We start from the raw sequence: 16,538 nt of genomic DNA, 5'->3' as shown, positions 1-16,538 counted from the left end.
ACAGAGGGCGGGGCCGGGGACAGCCTCTGAGGGGCGACCCGGGCCGGAGGTGCAGCCTGCAGCCCGTCTGATGCTATCGGGAGGCACAGAAGTGGACACACAGCGAAGCAGCCCCTGGAGACTGTGGGGTGGGATTCTCTCACAGTCCCCAAGACCCCCGTCATGGGCGGACAGGATAAGGGGAGGGGGCAGGACCCCTCCCTGCCTGGGACACAGCAGACAGGTGTGAGCTGTCCCTCAGACCTCGGTGGAGCCCCTGTGGGGTCTGCTGCACTGTGCACACAGGGCCCAGGGGGTGGCCACATGGACAGACCTGGGGGCAGAGTTGTTCCCAGCCGACCACCAGGAAGAAACGCCCACACAGCGAGGGTTGGAGGGACGGCCCTGGGGAGGACCTGATTTTCAGCTGTGAGCGCCGGCCAGCAGGCCTGCAGTGCCCTCCCGGCTGCTGACCCAGGGCGAGACACAGGTGGTGGACAGGAAGCCACAGGCCAAGCTTCAAAGGTCAACAGCTTCATGTTTCAGGGGCAGAGTGACAGGTCCCCACACACAGGTTCTCAGCTTCCCAGCTCCGGACTGGGTGTCCAAGCCCCGGGGACGGCCTGGGCTCTGTCCGGCTGGGTGCTGACCCCCTCTCCCCCCCGCCCTAGGGCCCAGCTGCACTGGCCCCGGCCCCACTGTGCACCCTCGCAACGCTGTCTGTTGGGAGCAGGGTGGGGGTGGGGCATCCGTCCATCTTCCAGGGCCCGGATGCTTGCCATGCTTTGTCCACACGGGGCCCCGTCCGCTTCTCCATGTGAACCAGGACGGGCTGTGTCCTGTCTCCTGGGACAGGACCCCCCTGATCCATCAGCTGGGGGCGGAGCCATGACTGGTGCTTGGAGGTGCTGGACCACACACTGAAGCCTCATGCCCGGCGGCCCTGGGCGGTGCTCTCACTGTGTGACAGGCACACACAAACCTCGAGCGGCTTGGTGGGGGCAGCAGGCCTGGCCACCCTCTTCATTTATTTGCAAGTCAGTTGGGGGTGGTGAGGGAGAGGTCTTCCATCCGCTGGTTCACTCCCCAGACGGCTGCAGCAGCCAGAGCTGAGCTAATCCAAAGCCAGGAGCCTCCTCCGGGTCTCCCACGCAGGTGCAGGGGCCCAAGCACTTGGACCATCTTCCCCTGCCTTTCCAGGCCACAGCAGGGAGCTGGATCAGACGTGGAGCAGCCGGGACTCGAATCGGTGCCCATAAGGGATGCGGCACTGCAGTTTGCCCGCAGCACCATGGCGCTGGCCCCCGTAAACTTTACAACCAGGAACCCCGGATTTCCTTGCAGTGCATGACCGCGGAGCCCTGCACCCAGCAACAGCCAGGCGGGCCTCGCAGGACGGTGGCCATCACTGGCTGTGTGCTGCAGCTCGGTGGACGTGTGCACATCACGGCCGGGCCTGCCCCGGGCAGGAACCAACGTCCAACCTCTGGGGTGCTCCTTCCACCCACTGGGAACCCGGAGGGCCCTCACCGCCCACCTGCACCTGGGGTCGGCCACTGCTTCTCAGTGGCTGCAGGGCTCCAGGCCAGAAACCACCGGGTGCCTCTGCTCCCCCGGGGCAGGGGCTGCCCACAGGCCAAAGCCTGCCAAGAACCCGGTGGACCCTGGGCTCCCACGCCGAGTGGCTGTGATGTGCCCAGTCTCACCCCTACCCAGGTTTTCCTGGCGATGTGCTCCACCAGCTGGGTCCCCGCTACCCTCCAGGCACCAACCCTAGCATTCAGTGAGCTACTGGGTGGGAGATGCTACTGTGCCTTTCAAGCAAGCAAGTCCACTTGGAGCTGTACTCCAGCTGAAGGGCGGAGGGAGATAGAGACCTTCCACCTGCTGGTTCCCTCCCCAAATGGCCACAGTGGCCAGGGCTGGGCCAGGCTGAAGCCAGGAGCCCACAAGTCCATCCGGGTCTCCCACGTGGGCGGCAGGGACATCAGCAGGGAGCTGGACCGGAAGTGGAGCAGCTGGGACTGCAGCTAGAGTCCATGTGAACGCTGGTGCCGCTTGGCAGCTTAACCCACTGTGCCACAGTGCCGGGCCTCGGCACACCGTGACCCAGCTCTCCAGCACACCCGAGAAGGCGGCAGCAGGTGGCCCGAGTGCCTGGGCCCCTGCACCCACATGGGAGACCCGGAAGCTCCTGGCTCCAGGCTGGCCCAGCCCTGGCCGTTGTGACCATCTGAGAGGTGACCCAGCAGATGGAAGATTGGTCTCTGCCTCTCTCTAACACTGTCCTTCAAGTAAATAAAATAAATCTTACAGAGACCCACAGGCAGTGCCTCCCGGGAACAGGAATCACCTGGGAGAGACTGGACCAGGGGGACAGTGGACAGAGGTGGACGGCCGTGCAGCCTCCGCCCTCTTCCTCCGGAGGGAGACACAACAGGGAGAGAGGAGGGGTGCACACAAAAATAAAATCCCGACACGGCCTGCTGAGGCCATAGTGGGGCCAGGCTCAAAGGCTGGAGTGACAGGGCCGGGGTCAGCGATGCCTGGGGCGGTGACCCGGGGCTGGGGAGGCCACAGTGGGGCCAGGCTCGCAGCCTGGAGTGACAGGGCCAGGGTCAGCGATGCCTGGGGCGGTGACCCGGGGCTGGGGTCACACCATGTGCTCTAGAGCATTCCACAGCACCCCGGCCTCCACCCCCACTTATGACGACCACGCATGTCCCAGGTGTGCCCCAGGGCTCCGTGAGGCCACTGCCATGAGAAGCGAGGACAGCCCCGTCACACTGCAGGGTGAGCAGGACCAGGCTGCCCTAGCCAGGACGGACAGACAGACATTGGGGGGGGTCAGGACGGCCCCGTCACACTGCGGGGAGAGCTGGGCCAGGCTGCCCTAGCCAGGACGGACGCAGACGTGGCCGCGGCTCCGCAGCCTGGGCTCCACCTGACCCACAAGGCCCCCTCGCCCAGGGAAGCCCAGGACGCCCTGACTCCAGCAGGGGCCTCCAGGGAGCTCACCGCCCCTGCCACTGCCCAGCCACAGAGCTGCAGCCCCTCCGCCCACCTCAGCAAGGACCCACACAGGGCCTGTTTTCATGGGTGGTTTGCTGAGCAGAACCGACCCATCTTTCTCCTGGAGCACTGCGGGCTCTGTTCTAGAAACTTCTGGGAGTGGACTCCGCCCTTCCCGGGCCCTCCCAATGTGCAGGCACTGCAGGCCCGCGCCCGGGATGCAGCTCGGCTGGGGAGGGAGGCACCGACAGGGCTGCACCCAGCAGTGGGGGACGGGGGCCTGAGCCTCGCCCTGGCGCAGGAGGCAGGGACCTGTGGCCTCTGGTTCCAGGGCCGTGCAGTCCCCAGCCCCCTCAGGACCCCACTACGCGAGGGAGGCTGAGCAGCCAGTGGCAGCCAGGGGTGCCGGCTGGAAACCACCCAAATACCCAGCCCCTGAGGCTGCCCCGCCCACCCCGCTGAGCCATGGGCCCTAGGGCGACCTGCGCCCCTCCCGGCCTGGCGGTGAGGCCCCCACCCCCTCCACACACGCAGCAACAAAAGCAAGCACGCCCCCCACCCAGCGTCCCTGTCCCCCCCAGGGCGTGGGCTCCCTGAGGACAAGGCCCACACTGTCCAGCTGAGAACCCGGGCCAGCCCAGCCACAGGAAGGGGCGGCCACACGGAGGCTCAGGCCGCGGCCGGCCCTCAGGGCTTTATTGTGAAGGAGCACCCTGGGCGGGCGCAGGGCGTCACTTGCTCTTCCCGTAGATCCTGGGGGTCTGCCAGCCCTCGGGGGCTTCCTTCAGCCCCGCCTTCAGCCAGATGCGCTGCAGGTCTCGCTCGAACCTCACCTGCGGGGCAGAGGGAGCGCTGGCAGCGGGCGGGGCGGGGCCTCTCCCGCCGCGCCCCGCCCCGCACGCACGCCCCGCCCGCCCCGCAGCGCCCTGCCCGCACGCACGCACCTGCTTGCGCTTCAGGCGGCCCTCGCGCACGCTGCGCCGCAGGAAGCGCGTGCGCCGCACCAGCTTGCGGTGTTTGTGGCGGTTCATCTTGCGCCGGCGGATCTTGAGCACGTTCTTGCAGCAAACCGGGGCCGCGCCGCGGGCCCCCGCGTCCCCCTGCGCCGGCCCCTCGCCGGGCTGCTGCGCGGGCGCCTCCGCCCCAGGGGCGCCAGCGTCCGGTCTGGGCAGCAGGCAGCGGGCAGCGAGCCAGCTCTCCAGCGGGCTGATGGCCAGCCTCCGGGGGACCAGCATCTCCTCCAGCTCCAGCCGGGCGCCCCGGCCAGGGGCGGAGGCGGCGCTCCTCGGGCCTGCGGGCTGCGTGCCGTACCGGGGCCTGCACGCATGGCTGCCCAGCACCCCCGAGACGGGCCAGGGCCGGCCGCGGCCTGCAGGAAACACACAGGGGGCAGCACAGGGCACGGCGGCCAGCACAGGCCTCGACTTCCTCCCCGCGCTACGTCCACGCTCACGTGGCCACGGCCGGCCGCGCTGCAGACAGCTAGGACCCGCGTTTCTGACCCCGGTGTGCCTCCCGCCCGCAGCCTCTTACCTGCCCAGGGGACGGCCCTAGCCAGCTGAGAGGTCAGGCGCACCAGGAACATGGCGGGCGTGTGGCGGTGACCGCGGGCGCTCCGGGGCGCTGCAACACAGGTGCAGGCTGAGCGCGGGCGGCGCGGCCCGGGGCGCCCACTCCCCATCGGCCCCAGTCACCCACCCGCGCTGGGGGCTCGGGGATTCCGCCCCACAGTCCCAGCGGGGAGGCCGCAGACCACGCGCCGCCCCCACCTCAGCTTCGCTCGCCGGGCACCACAGCCCACGACGCGGGACGGCCCAGCGCAATCCCGGCCCCCGGCTCTTCCCGGGGCCTGCCCGCCACACGCCCCGCACCTCAGTCTCCGCAGGCCCGACACCTGCAACCCAAACGGACCATCCTGCCGCCCCGCTCAGCGCTTCCGGTCCGTCCCCAAACCGTCCCCCGGCGCCCCCGACTCCGTATTCCGCGTACACGCAGGCCGTCGGAGCCCAGAAAGCGGCGGCTTCCGGCTGCGGGCCGCCGTCGTCCGTGCGCTAACCCTCGCCCCGCCCCTGATGGAGACCTGAAAACTACAATTCCCACAATGCAGAAGTGCCCCGCCAGACCCGCGCGTCACTTCCGGACGAGCCCGGCCGGTTCCTCGGGAGGATGTACAAGAGATGGGCTCGACGCTGCGGAAGTGACGTCACATGCGACGGAAGTGATTGGTCTGTTTCCTCCGTTTGGGCTGCTGCGAAAAGACGCGGAACCGGTGTTGGGCTGAGGGCGCCGGAGTTTCCGGCTGCTCGCGCGTGTGGCCGCGGGGAAGTCCTGCGTGGAGGGAGGGTGACGGCGGCTCCCGGCCGCCATGCGGGCTCCGGCAGGAGTATTTCCTTTGTCTTCAGTATAATCTTTAAAATATTTGAGAGGCGGGCCGGCGCCGCGGCTCACTAGGCTAATCCTCCGCCCAGCTGCGCCGGCACACCGGGTTCTAGTCCCGGTCGGGGCACCCGATTCTGTCCCGGTTGCCCCTCTTCCAGGCCAGCTCTCTGCTGAGGCCCGGGAGTGCAGTGGAGGATGGCCCAGGTGCTTGGGCCCTGCACCCCATGGGAGACCAGGAGAAGCACCTGGCTCCTGGCTTCGGATCAGTGCGATGCGCCAGCCGCGGCGGCCATTGGAAGGTGAACCAACGGCAAAAGGAAGACCTTTCTCTCTGTGTCTCTCTCACTGTCCACTCTGCTGTCAAAAAAATAAAAGAAATAAAAGAATTGTTAAAAAAAATATTTGAGAGGCAGAGTTAGAGATCTTCCATCCCCTGCTTCATTCCCGAAGTGGCCACAGTGGCCAGGGCCTGGCCGATCCGCAGCCGGGAGCCTCTTCCGGGTCTCGCACGCGGGTGCGGGGTCCCGGCCGCGTTAGAGGGAGCTGGATCAGAAGTGGAGCCGCCGGGACTCGAAACGGCGGCCATGTGGCGAGGCTTACCCTGTATCTTTTATTTATTTGTCAGGCAGAGGTAGACAGAAAGGTCTTCCTTTTGCCATTGGTTCACCCTCCAATGGCCGCCGCGGCTGGCGCATCGCACTGATCTGAAGCCAGGAGCCAGGTGCTTCCTCCTGGTCTCCCATGCGGGTGCAGGGCCCAAGCACCTGGGCCATCCTCCACTGCACTCCCGGGCCACAGCAGAGAGCTGGCCTGGAAGAGGGGCAACTGGACTAGAACCCGGGGTGCCCTCGCCGCAGGTGGAGGATCAGCCAAGTGAGCCGCGGCGCCGGTCCCCCGTATCATCTTTTATAAACGTTTATTTGAAAGGCAGAGCAGCCTTCCATCCGCTGGGTCGCTCCTCACATGGCCGCAACAGCCAGAACTCCAGCTGAGGCTCCCACGTGGGCGGCAGAGCCCCAAGCCTGGCCCCTCCCCTGCAGGCCCTGGCCGGTGGGCCCCCCCCTCCCCCTGCACACACCGGTGCCCGCAGCCTCGCTGAGCAGTGTGGAAAGGCACAGCCAGGCTCGGCTTTCGGGGTGCTCCCCGGGCCCCCCCGCATCAGCAGCGGTGGGAAGAGGCGACTGCAGGAGCTAACTGGGGGCCCCGGCCCAGGTGCTGTCGGCCAGCCCGGGAGCTCCCACAGGGCAGCAGGAAGCCGGCTCACTGGGGCTGCGAAGCAGCCTGCTCAGGGCCTGGACCCCGACCCACAGGGCCCCCAGCCAGGCCGCACGCAAGCCTAGGAGCCCAGGCCAGGAGTGGAGGCAGCCGGCGGGTGGAGCTGAGGGAGGGAGCGGGAGCCAAGCAGCAGTGTCCAGGGTCCGCAGGATGGCCGCCCCGCAGACGTGCCTCGGTGCACAGGCTGCCTGCCCAGGGCCCCCGGGGTGGGCCACCCGTGTTGTGCTCCCGGCGTGTGGAGCCACGCTCCCTGGTGCCGTGCCTGCCAGGACCATGACACGGAGACCGCCGGCCCTTCCCTGGGCTGCCTCGTTCCTCCTGGCACTCCCCAGGGCCTGCTGCCGCGGCCCTGCACCCGATCCCAGGGCAGTGGTCCCACCGCTGCCCCCCAGGCCCCTGGGGCCACTGCTCAGAGGTGCGTCCTGGGAGGCGACCACCAAGGTGCCATGGGGAGAGCCAGGCTGCGACTCCTGGACCTCGGAGCACTTCCGTCGGGGCCTCAGCTGCCGCCCACGGCCGAGCAGCGGCACAGGCACAGGACGGCTCAGGACAAAGCCAACACTTTAATGAGCAGGGAGTCGGGCAGCAGCTGCCACGGCCCTTGAGTGGAAGCCAGCTGGGCCAACTGGACAGGCCAGCATGTCGGCGGCCAGTCTTCAGTGTCCGCATGTCCTGAGTAGTCTATCCATCCACACGTAGCAAACTCGAGGAGCTGGTGCCCGCACTCAGCACTGCAGATAAAAACAGACGGCTCCACACGGAGCCAAGTACCTTCTCGTCTTAAAGATCAGGATGCCCCACGTGGGCCAGCGCTCAGCCGGCCCAGTCCGGGTTCCGAGTGAGCGTCCACACGAGGCTCTGACCTGTGTGCCACACGCCTGTCCACCGCGTGCTGAGCCCGAGGGGCTAAGGCCGATGCCTCACCCCAACACTGCAGACAGGGGCCCGAGAGCCGCTCTCCGGGAGTCGCCACCGGGCCTCGGGTCAGGAGGGGGACAGCCAGACGTTAGCACCAAGCCACACCCACAGGGCCCTGCGCCCTGCTCTTCTGCTGAGCTGCCCGTGGGGTCCGGCCGAGGTGGGCCTTGCACAGGGGCGCCACCCGGCTCCTCAATGCCATGTCCAGGTTCACCTCAAGGTCCAGCATCAAAGACCATTTCCAACCAGAACCGCGCTCAGGCCGCTGGAGCCGAGGGCCTGGGCAGGTCCGGGTCTGCCTCACCTCCGGTGCCGGCTGTGCCCGGGGCGGCCCCGATCGTGGCGACGGCCTGTGCGCTCGTACGACCGCGAGCGCTCCCGCCGCTCATCTCGGTAGTAACGACTTTTCTTCTTGTATTTGCCAGAGTTTTCTGCCCGCTCCCGTGAGCGGCTTCGCGAGCGGGAGGAGCTGCGGCTCCGAGACTTGCGTGGCTTCTGGGGGGGGCACTTGCAGTCCTTGGGCTTCCGAGGGCCCCGCGCCTCGGAGCTCCTGCAGGGGGCGCTGCGGGGCGCCTGCCGGGGCGGCGAGTCGCTGCGGCTCCGGGAGCGGCTCTGAGACTTGGACCCGCCGGACGTGGAGCCGCTGTCACTTTTCCTGAGGAAGGGCACACTCCACCCGTGTGACCGCCGGACCCGGCCAGGGCTCCCACAGCACCTCCAGCCACCCTGGGGGACTCCCACCCACGGGCCGGGCACGCACCTCCTCTTCGGGGACGTGGACCGGGAGGGGGACGGCGAGCAGCTCTGCCCCGGGCTCCGGCTCCGGCTCCCGCGCGCCTTGGGCAAGCTGTGAACGGCAGTGCAGCGGCTGCAGACGGCGCCCGCGGCCGGCCCCGCGCACCGGCGGCCCCGCCCCTTACCCGTTCACCGGGCTGTCGGCCTTGGCTCTCCTCTTGGTGTCCTTGACGGGCGGCGGGGAGGGTTGGTTCCCTTTGGCTTCCTTGGGGGATTCCACTGGGGTCAAGCACAATGAGAACCACTCAGAAAACTGCTCCGAGGAAGCAGCTCAGCGCAGCCGCTGCCAGCCTGGACGGGTGCGTGCGTGCGTGCGTGCTCACACATGCGCACCGGCTCCCCTCGGGCCGTGGGCGTCCTGACTGCCAGCATCAACCTGTGGCGCCAGTGACGAGCCCTTCAGCGGGGGCACCGTGCTGCACCGAGCCACCGCCGGGACGCCCACCCCGCCCCGCTGCAGGTCCCTCCCGGGGGCAGACCTCTTGGGCCTGGCTGTCGTGGGTGCGGGGGATGAACCAGCAGATGAAAACATCTGTGTGTGCGCATGTGCGTGTGTTTGTGTGTGTATAGCTACCGTGCACGCGCAGCGTGTACGTAACAAGTGTGTGTGCGCGCGTGCACTGTAACAGGTGTCAGATCTGCTGGCAGCTGGACACCTTCAGAAGCCCGGAGAGCGCCCTGCCCGGCCGCCCGTGCATGCGGCAGCCACTGCGCCCGTCAGCGGTGCCATTTCTACGCTAATTCAGAGGAAAAGAGAGAACCCAAAGACGAGACTGACACCCTCCAGGCGCGCGTGCCAGTCTCACCGTGGCCTCAGAACCTCCGCCCTGGCGCTCACCTGGCTTGGGGCCAGGCGAGAACCCTGAGCCGCTGTCCAGCACCGGGGCGCCCGCGGGCAGCTGGCCCCTGGCCTGCGCCTTCGCCTCCTCGATCGCCTGCCGCCTCTTCTCCACCTCACCCTCCAGGTGCGCCAGGTCCACCTGCGAGAGCCAGAGCCACGCGCTCAGAACCAGACACCTCTGCGCCCGCACACACGCACCCGTCACGTAAAAACACGCAACCTTCTTCCGTGTATACAGCTGCAGGATTTTCAGGCAGATTTCTCGAATCTCTTCTTCAGTTGCTCCAAACAAAAGGAACCAGTGCGGACGACTGGGCAGAGGGATCTGCGGACACAAACGGGCCCGTCAGCGCCCCACCCTGGGGCGACTGGAACCCCACTCGGCCGGGGCTGTGGCACAGCATCCCGGACAGGCGCCAGCCGGTGTCCCGGCCGCTCCACTTCCCATGCAGCTCCCTGCTAATGCACCTGGGACGGCAGCGTGAGACGGCCCAAGTCTTGGGAGATCTGGATGGAGCTCCAGGCTCCTGGCTCCAGCCTGGCCCAGCCCCAGACATTGCAGCATTTGGGGAGTGAACTGGCAGATGGAAAACCAACCAGTCAACATCTGTCACTCTTTCAAATCAATGAAAAACAAAACAAAACAAAACAAAAACCAGCCTGCGGGTCCCCAAGCCATCCGGGCTCAACTGCTCAGCTGGGCCCGAGTTCTAAGTGTCAGACACAAAGGTCTCCGGAGACGAGAGGGATGGGAGCCGGCCCCCCGCGGAGGCCCGCGCTGACCTCCAGCGTCCGGGCGGCGAGGTAAATGCAGGCACAGGCGATGCTCTCGGGCTGGAACCGCACAAACACGTCCGTGCGCAGACTGTCGTTCATGTAGTTCCTGAAAACCAAGGGAGGAGGAGCTGCAGCCCACAGCCCCGGCTCCAGCCCGCCCCCCACGGCCCTGCTGCTCCCACCACTGCTCACAGCCTAGAGCTACAGGCCGGGGGCGCCCGAGGCTACGCAAGGACTCCTGGCTGCTTCCTACGCAGACAGGAGGACACATTACTGGGGGAAAAAAGCTGGCTGAATGTCAGACGAGTTGCTATGAAGAGAACCGACTTCAACTTGACTTTCCCTCAGCTCTGGCCTGCTCCGTGCCCTGCACAGGCCGCGGAGCAGCCTCCTGCAGCAGTGGGATGCACTGATTCAAGGGTCTGAACGCTCGTCCTCCACGGTGGTGCAGACATGCAAACTCAAAGGCACCGGCTGAGCCGCGGCCACCAGGCTGCCGGGAGACGCGCCGTCCTCCTGCGTCCTGTTCGTCCGAGAGTGCCCGAGGCCTGGTCCTTCTCTGGGCAACTGAGCTGCCACTTCCACGAGGGAGTCCACGGGACGGGGACAGCTCCCCTGGGTGCAAGGCGGGTGCCTGGGGCGCCCTGCAGAGGAAGCCAGTGCCCAAAGGGGCGTCCTCTTCTCGGGCTTAGACAGCCGTTTCCAAACTGTCCCGTTCAATAAGGAGTCTTAAAATGAACATTCACAGAATCAGACAGAAGCAACAAAATATTCCATTTCATCACCGTAAGAACATCTTTAAAATTTTATCATACTTCAGAAGAGATAGAAATACAAACTCTACATTTTTAAAAATGTTAAAACATTCAAAACCATCAATATTTGTAACATTCTCCTTTATATATATTTCTCTAATATGTAAAAGACTATTTTTCTAAGGTTTAATAGATTAAAATCAGATTTAAACTGACTTCATCAGTGTTGTGGCAAACAATTCCATGAGGACACTCGAAAGGCCACGAGCAGCAGTGAGCCCCGGAACCCCCCTCCCCGGGGCACACAAGTCAGGCTGCGCCCGGCGGACTTCCGGCCCCCGCCCCCACCCCCAGCCCAGGAGAGGGCAGCAGACAAACCCACCCAGACCCGGGGCGGGAACTTCTGGATTCTACAGACGCCTCCGGCAGGGCAGCCCCCAGCCCCGCAGATCCAGCGAGCTCTCCGCAGTCAGGGGTGCGACTTAACCCAACAAAGTCCTCAAGTTACGTAAGTCACGGCCATGTTTGGAATCAGTCACAGCTTTAGTGTCCATGGAACGACTGAAGATGCCGCCTCCCTAAGGACGCGTCGCTCCAGAAACAGCCTCCGCGCCCCGGGCCCGCGCCCAGCCCGCCCTCGCTGTGCCCGGCTCTGCCCAGCTCGTCCCAGAGGGAGGCACTGCGTCTTCCGTGTACATTTACCAAAGCTCGAGAGGGATAGCAAGGAGCACAACCGTCAGAGCCAGCAGCAGCGCCGGCCGTGGCCACTACCGCGCGCACCGCCAGTCTAGAGCAGCCTCCGCTGGACAGCCTGACGTCGCCGCTGGCCCTGCACCAAAGCGCTTGGACAGCAGAGGAGAAGTCTTAGTCACTTACCCTCAGAGGCTACCCTTCGATTGAAAGAGTACAGAAAAGAAAAGTCAAAATGGGTTCTCTGTGAACATCATAGCACCAGACAATTCAGTCAGCAAAAACACGACCCTTAAGATTCCACTCCACGGGGAAGTCACCACGCGACCCGGACTCTGCACTGCTACGGCAGCTCACCCCAGCGCATGCAGCCGGCACGCGCACGCCGCAGCCGACGGCCCCGGGCCAGCGCCGCAGCCCCACGGGGAGCCCCACTGACTGCTCTGTCTCACGGGCGGGCCTGGGGGAGGCTGATGGGCACCAGGACACCTCCAGCCCACAACCACGTCACGGGGCGACTACCCACTGCCCCTGCTGGACGTGCGGAACAAGGAGGTCGACTCACCATGAGGTCTGGACCAGGTGCTGGCTGCGCTCACACTCCAGCACCTGAAGGTACAGAACGATGATCTGCAAGACACGGGCAGCCAGTTACCCCACCCTCGAGGGCCGCAGCGCAGGTCCCGGCGTGGGGGCCGTTGCTGGAGTGCCCACTGCGTGATCTCTCTGTAGCTCTGCCTTCCAGACCAATACATGATAGCAAGACAGGGCCTGCGCGAGCCCTCAGCAGCGGCCCCTGGCCTGGTGACAGCTCGGCCAGCTGGGCAGCCCACGGCACAGGCGCCTCGTCCTCCCTGCAACACCTCTTCCGTCAGCGACGTCAGCCTGCGCCAAACATCTCTGTGCGCCAGCCACCAACTAAGCCCTTAACTACGCGGTGGGCGGCTTCCTAATACTTAGATGAACGCCACCAGGTGAAGCGACATGCAAACCAGGCAGCAGGGGGACCCCGGTCGTGAGGACACAGGTGACGGCCACCCAGCCGCTCAGGGCGAACACGGGGCAGCCCGGCTCTGGCTCGGAACGCGTCCACCCCTCTCTGAGAGGGAGCCCGGGCACCACCAGTCCACCTGGACCAGCTGAGGTCAGCTGCTGACAAGAGCGCTCCAGAAGACGTCACCTCCCACGCGGAGCCTGCGCTGAGAGGAGCAGCTCGGACCAGGACTGGCGAGCACAGGAGCGTCCCACACCGACCGGACTCGGCGGGGTCACAGTGGGGGGACGGTGGGGTCACAGTGGGGGGACGGTGGGGTCACAGTGGGGGCACAGCGGGGGGACGGTGGGGTACAGCAGGGACACAGTGGGGGCACAGCGGGGCACAGCAGGGGGACGGTGGGGTCACAGTGGGGGGACGGTGGGGTCACAGTGGGGGCACAGCGGGGGGACGGTGGGGTCACAGTGGGGGGACAGCGGGGCACAGCAGGGGGACGGTGGGGTCACAGTGGGGGGACGGCGGGGACACAGTGGGGGGACGGCGGGGTACAGCAGGGGGACGGTGGGGTCACAGTGGGGGGACGGCAGGGACACAGTGGGGGCACAGCGGGGCACAGCAGGGGGACGGTGGGGGCACAGCAGGGGGACGGCGGGGTACAGCAGGGACACAGTGGGGGGACGGCAGGGACATGGTAGGGACGCGGAGGGGACGGTGGGGACACAGCGGGGGGGCAGCGGGGACACGGCAGGGACACAGTGGGGGGGGACGGCGGGGACACAGCAAGGACAGTGTGGACACAGCGGACACAGCAGGGAGGCGGGGCAGGTGGCCAGCCCGACACCCACCTTGTGGGGGTGCTTCACGTGGACGCAGAAACCCAGCTCCTTCAGAACCCGCCTCTCGGCCTTTATGATCTGGTTCTTCAGGGTGACGTAGTCCTGGTCCAGCAGCAGAGGCGCGGGCTTCCTGCAAACAGAACACGCGGTCAGCAAAAGGCTGAAAGGCAGGCAAGGCCACAGAGGGCGCAGAGCCCACTCGGCCTGGGAGCCCACGCTCCCCTCACGCTCCGCGCTCACCCGCGCTCTCTCCCCGCCAGCCGCCCTAGGGGAGGCGCGTGACCGCCCAGCGGGCCTCCCCTGTGCTAAGGCCACTGTGACTCAAGGGCCAGGACGGAAACCGGACAATCACTTAGAGCAGCACAGTCGCCGCGGTGTCCGTGGGGCCAGTTCCAGCCGTCGGCCCATTTACTAGGTCTGCAAACACCTGACCCACCGGGACACGGCCCAGGGCTCCGGGACACGGCCCAGCACCTCCTCCCACCTCCTGCACCGCATCTGGCTCTAGGGGACTCCCAGCACCCAGGCGGGCACGTGGTCGTAAACACTCGCCATCGGGAGCACACACACACCGACAGACCCCGTCCTGTCAGTGTTGGGGCTCGCAGCTGGTTGGACAGACAGCACCTGCATCCGAGACCAGGCCAGGCCGATTCGAGAGGCCTGTGGAGCCTGGGGGAGGCCCAGGGCCCCGGTTCTCACTCAAGGGCAGCCCAAGGAGGCATCTCTGGCCGGGCCAGAAGCACGTGGGAAACCAGGGCTGATGTGGGAGACGGGAAGGCCACCCCAGCTAGGCTGCGCCCGCCGGGACGTGCGCCCCCCCAGGCCCTGGACCCACTTCTTCTCCCGCAGCTGCCGCAGGCGGTGGAACACGTTGATGACGTCCCGGATGCGCCGCGGCGCCTCTTCTATCTTGGAGGCCAGGTGGACACAGGCCATGGACACGTGCTGCAAGGCAGGCGGACAGACATTTGCCCACGTGCCAGGGCCTCGCGCAGGGCTTGGACCGGGCCCACCGGCTTCCCGCTCACCTCCATGGAGTGCTTCACGAAGGACTTGGTGTAGAAGAAGCGCTGGAACAACACTTGCCCGGTAGCCATGGCCACCTGGAAGGCGGAGCGCCTGTCACCGTGGCTCCGTGCGACCCGCAGGCTCGGCTCGGGCTCCAGGGGGAGGTCCGGGGTCGGGGCGGACGCAGGGTCCAGGGGTTGGGCCAGGATCGGGGGCCGGGGGTTGGGAGTCGGGCTGGGCAGGGGCTCCAGGGGTCAGGGGTCGGGAGTCGGGCCGGGCGGAGGCTCTGGGGATCGGTCAGGGTCAGGGATCTCGGCGGGCGCAGGGTCCGGGGGTTGCACCAGGATGGGGGGTCAGGGTTCGGGAGTCGGGCAGGGGCTCCGGGGGTCAGGGGTCGGGAGTCGGGCCGGGCAGGGGATCCAGGGATCGGTCAGGATCAGGGGTCTCGGCGGGCGCAGGGTCCGGGGGTCGGGCCAGAATCGAGGGTCAGGAGTCGGGCCGGGGCGAGGCTGCAGGGGTCTGAGGTCAGGGGTCGGGGGTCGAGCTGGGCGGGGGCTCCAGGAGTTGGAAAGGATCGGGAGTCAGGGGTCGGGATCGGGCCGCGCCGCGCCCACAAAGGCCCGGCCGCCCCTGGCCTGCGCGGCGGTTACCTGGCCGGGGCTCGCGGCCGCGCCCTCACCTGCGGCAGGCGGAGCAGGATGCCGGCCGCCTGGATGAGCTCGCAGCCCACCACGCGGAGGTCGGTCTCCGTGTCGGTGTCCAGCCCGCTCGACATGGACGGCGTGAAGCGGAGCTTGTCGTCAGGCAGAAGGCAGTTCTCCAGGGTGATGAGCACGCCCGAGTACAGCCGGTCCCCGATGAGCACCCCCTGCGGCCCGGGCGCCGTGCCGCCCGAGCTCGGGGCGCCGGCTCCCGACGCGGGGCCCACCGGCCCCTGGACCGCCGCCGCCATCTTGTGCCGCCGACTCGCCTTCAGACTCCTTCCCGGCCGGGCGGCTCCTCGCACCGCCTCCCGGCGCCCCCGTCCCGCCTCCTCGCCGCGTGCCATTGGCCGGGCAGGGAGTCCGCCCCGCGCCATTGGCCGCACGACCCGACCATCAGCATCGCGTCAGGCGCCGGCGACTGAACCCGGCGCGGGGGTCGACGGAGCCGGCTCGTTACCCAGCGGCCTCCGCGGCTCCGGCCCGACCCGGAAGCGCGTCTGCCCCGAGCACCGGGTCCGCCGAGCGCGGCGCCTGCTCCCGGGCTGTGTCCTGGGACCCCGCGTCGCCGCGGATACGCTGGGTCGCGCGGGAGCGGGTGACTCGGGAGCCCGAGGGTTCGGGGGTCTGTCTCTGCGGGGCCGGGCGCGACGAAGTGGCCTCGGAATCACGCGCGAGAGTGCCTGGGCAGAGGCAGGTCCTGCGGGCGCTCCCCGGAGCACCTCGTGGGTGACCCCACGCGCGGGCAGCGGTGAGCACTGACCCGCTTTCCTCTGCTTTGCCGCCAGGGGCGCGCTGGGGCCAGTCCACACCACCGCACGCCCAGGCTGGCAGCTCCAGGACAGAAGGGACTCGCTCTTTGCAGGACCCCCACCCCACCCCGTTCGTTTCTCCCTGGCACTCCCCAGGCCAGAGGAGGGAAACCGGTGCCTGCAGCCGTCTGGGCCCTGGGCTCAGGCGCACACCTGCAAAGGGATCACTGGGCTGGAGGGGTGTGAGCTGCGGACACATGGCAGTCACCAGGGGGCTGGCCGGACTATGCAGAGGTCACGCTTTGAGCACCTTAAGACCCTCTGAGCAGGACCCAGCCCCAGCCCCCCAGCCCTTAGGGCGCCGGAGCTTCCGGCTGCTCGCCTTAGAAGCTGGGGTGCAGTGACAAGGCCCAGGAGGGACTCCAGGGCCGTGCAGTAATGGGAACAGAAGCGTGGATGGAGAGTGGACAGCACGGAGCCAGCTCCAGGAGCGGGGTGTCCGGGGGCTGCACCGGGGAGGCCAGGTGCTGTCCAGGTACCCCTGGCGGGGATGGAAGACCCAAAGACGAACCCGTTGTTTTCTGGTTCTGAGTCGCTGGGGTCGTGTGATTTCCTGTGGACCTGGCCCCCAGGCTGGGAGCACCGGCCCTTACTGAGGCAGGCCAGCTACTACCCAGTGGCTTCCACTGGTGGGCTCGCTGAGCACCCTCCTGGGCTAGGAGGAGCGGTTCCATTTCACAGGCCTCCTGGGGACCGGGACGGATGGAACAAAGAGTAGACCTCGGCCATCGCACTCCCTGGCATCTGTTCCTTGCCCTTGGAT

The 16,538-nt window shown here is 67.1% G+C and overlaps 2 protein-coding genes across 6 annotated transcripts; both read right to left on the bottom strand.

Annotated features, from left to right (window-relative positions):
- Positions 1 to 3,655: 3,655 nt before the first annotated feature.
- AURKAIP1 (aurora kinase A interacting protein 1) lies at positions 3,656 to 4,913 on the bottom strand. Of its 2 annotated transcripts, none has more exons than XM_051840505.2 (4): positions 4,863 to 4,913; positions 4,525 to 4,614; positions 3,936 to 4,360; positions 3,656 to 3,824 (listed from the first exon to the last, which is right to left on the bottom strand). In XM_051840505.2, exons 2-4 carry the CDS (start codon positions 4,574 to 4,576, stop codon positions 3,723 to 3,725), a joined length of 579 nt encoding a protein of 192 aa, XP_051696465.1. In that variant the 5' UTR covers positions 4,577 to 4,614; positions 4,863 to 4,913; the 3' UTR covers positions 3,656 to 3,722. The 2 variants fall into 2 exon arrangements, with proteins under 2 accessions (XP_051696465.1, XP_051696466.1); XM_051840506.2 differs by having other exon boundaries at positions 4,761 to 4,902.
- CCNL2 (cyclin L2) lies at positions 4,530 to 15,381 on the bottom strand. Of its 4 annotated transcripts, none has more exons than XM_070079427.1 (12): positions 14,942 to 15,305; positions 14,283 to 14,357; positions 14,090 to 14,199; positions 13,261 to 13,381; positions 11,987 to 12,051; positions 9,983 to 10,082; positions 9,420 to 9,524; positions 9,197 to 9,338; positions 8,484 to 8,577; positions 8,324 to 8,410; positions 4,863 to 8,218; positions 4,530 to 4,614 (listed from the first exon to the last, which is right to left on the bottom strand). In XM_070079427.1, the coding sequence occupies exons 1-11, from the start codon at positions 15,212 to 15,214 to the stop codon at positions 7,864 to 7,866; spliced, it is 1,527 nt and encodes a 508-aa protein (XP_069935528.1). In that variant the 5' UTR covers positions 15,215 to 15,305; the 3' UTR covers positions 4,530 to 4,614; positions 4,863 to 7,863. The 4 variants fall into 4 exon arrangements, with proteins under 4 accessions (XP_069935528.1, XP_002724252.5, XP_017195865.1 ...); XM_002724206.5 differs by having other exon boundaries at positions 4,903 to 8,218; XM_017340376.3 differs by lacking the exons at positions 11,987 to 12,051; positions 13,261 to 13,381; positions 14,090 to 14,199; positions 14,283 to 14,357; positions 14,942 to 15,305 and adding an exon at positions 10,169 to 11,986.
- Positions 15,382 to 16,538: the final 1,157 nt, after the last annotated feature.

This window comes from Oryctolagus cuniculus, chromosome 7, assembly GCF_964237555.1.
Source record: "Oryctolagus cuniculus chromosome 7, mOryCun1.1, whole genome shotgun sequence".
Classification (NCBI taxonomy): Eukaryota; Metazoa; Chordata; class Mammalia; order Lagomorpha; family Leporidae; genus Oryctolagus; species Oryctolagus cuniculus.
This window is presented reverse-complemented; position numbering and strand designations above follow the sequence as displayed.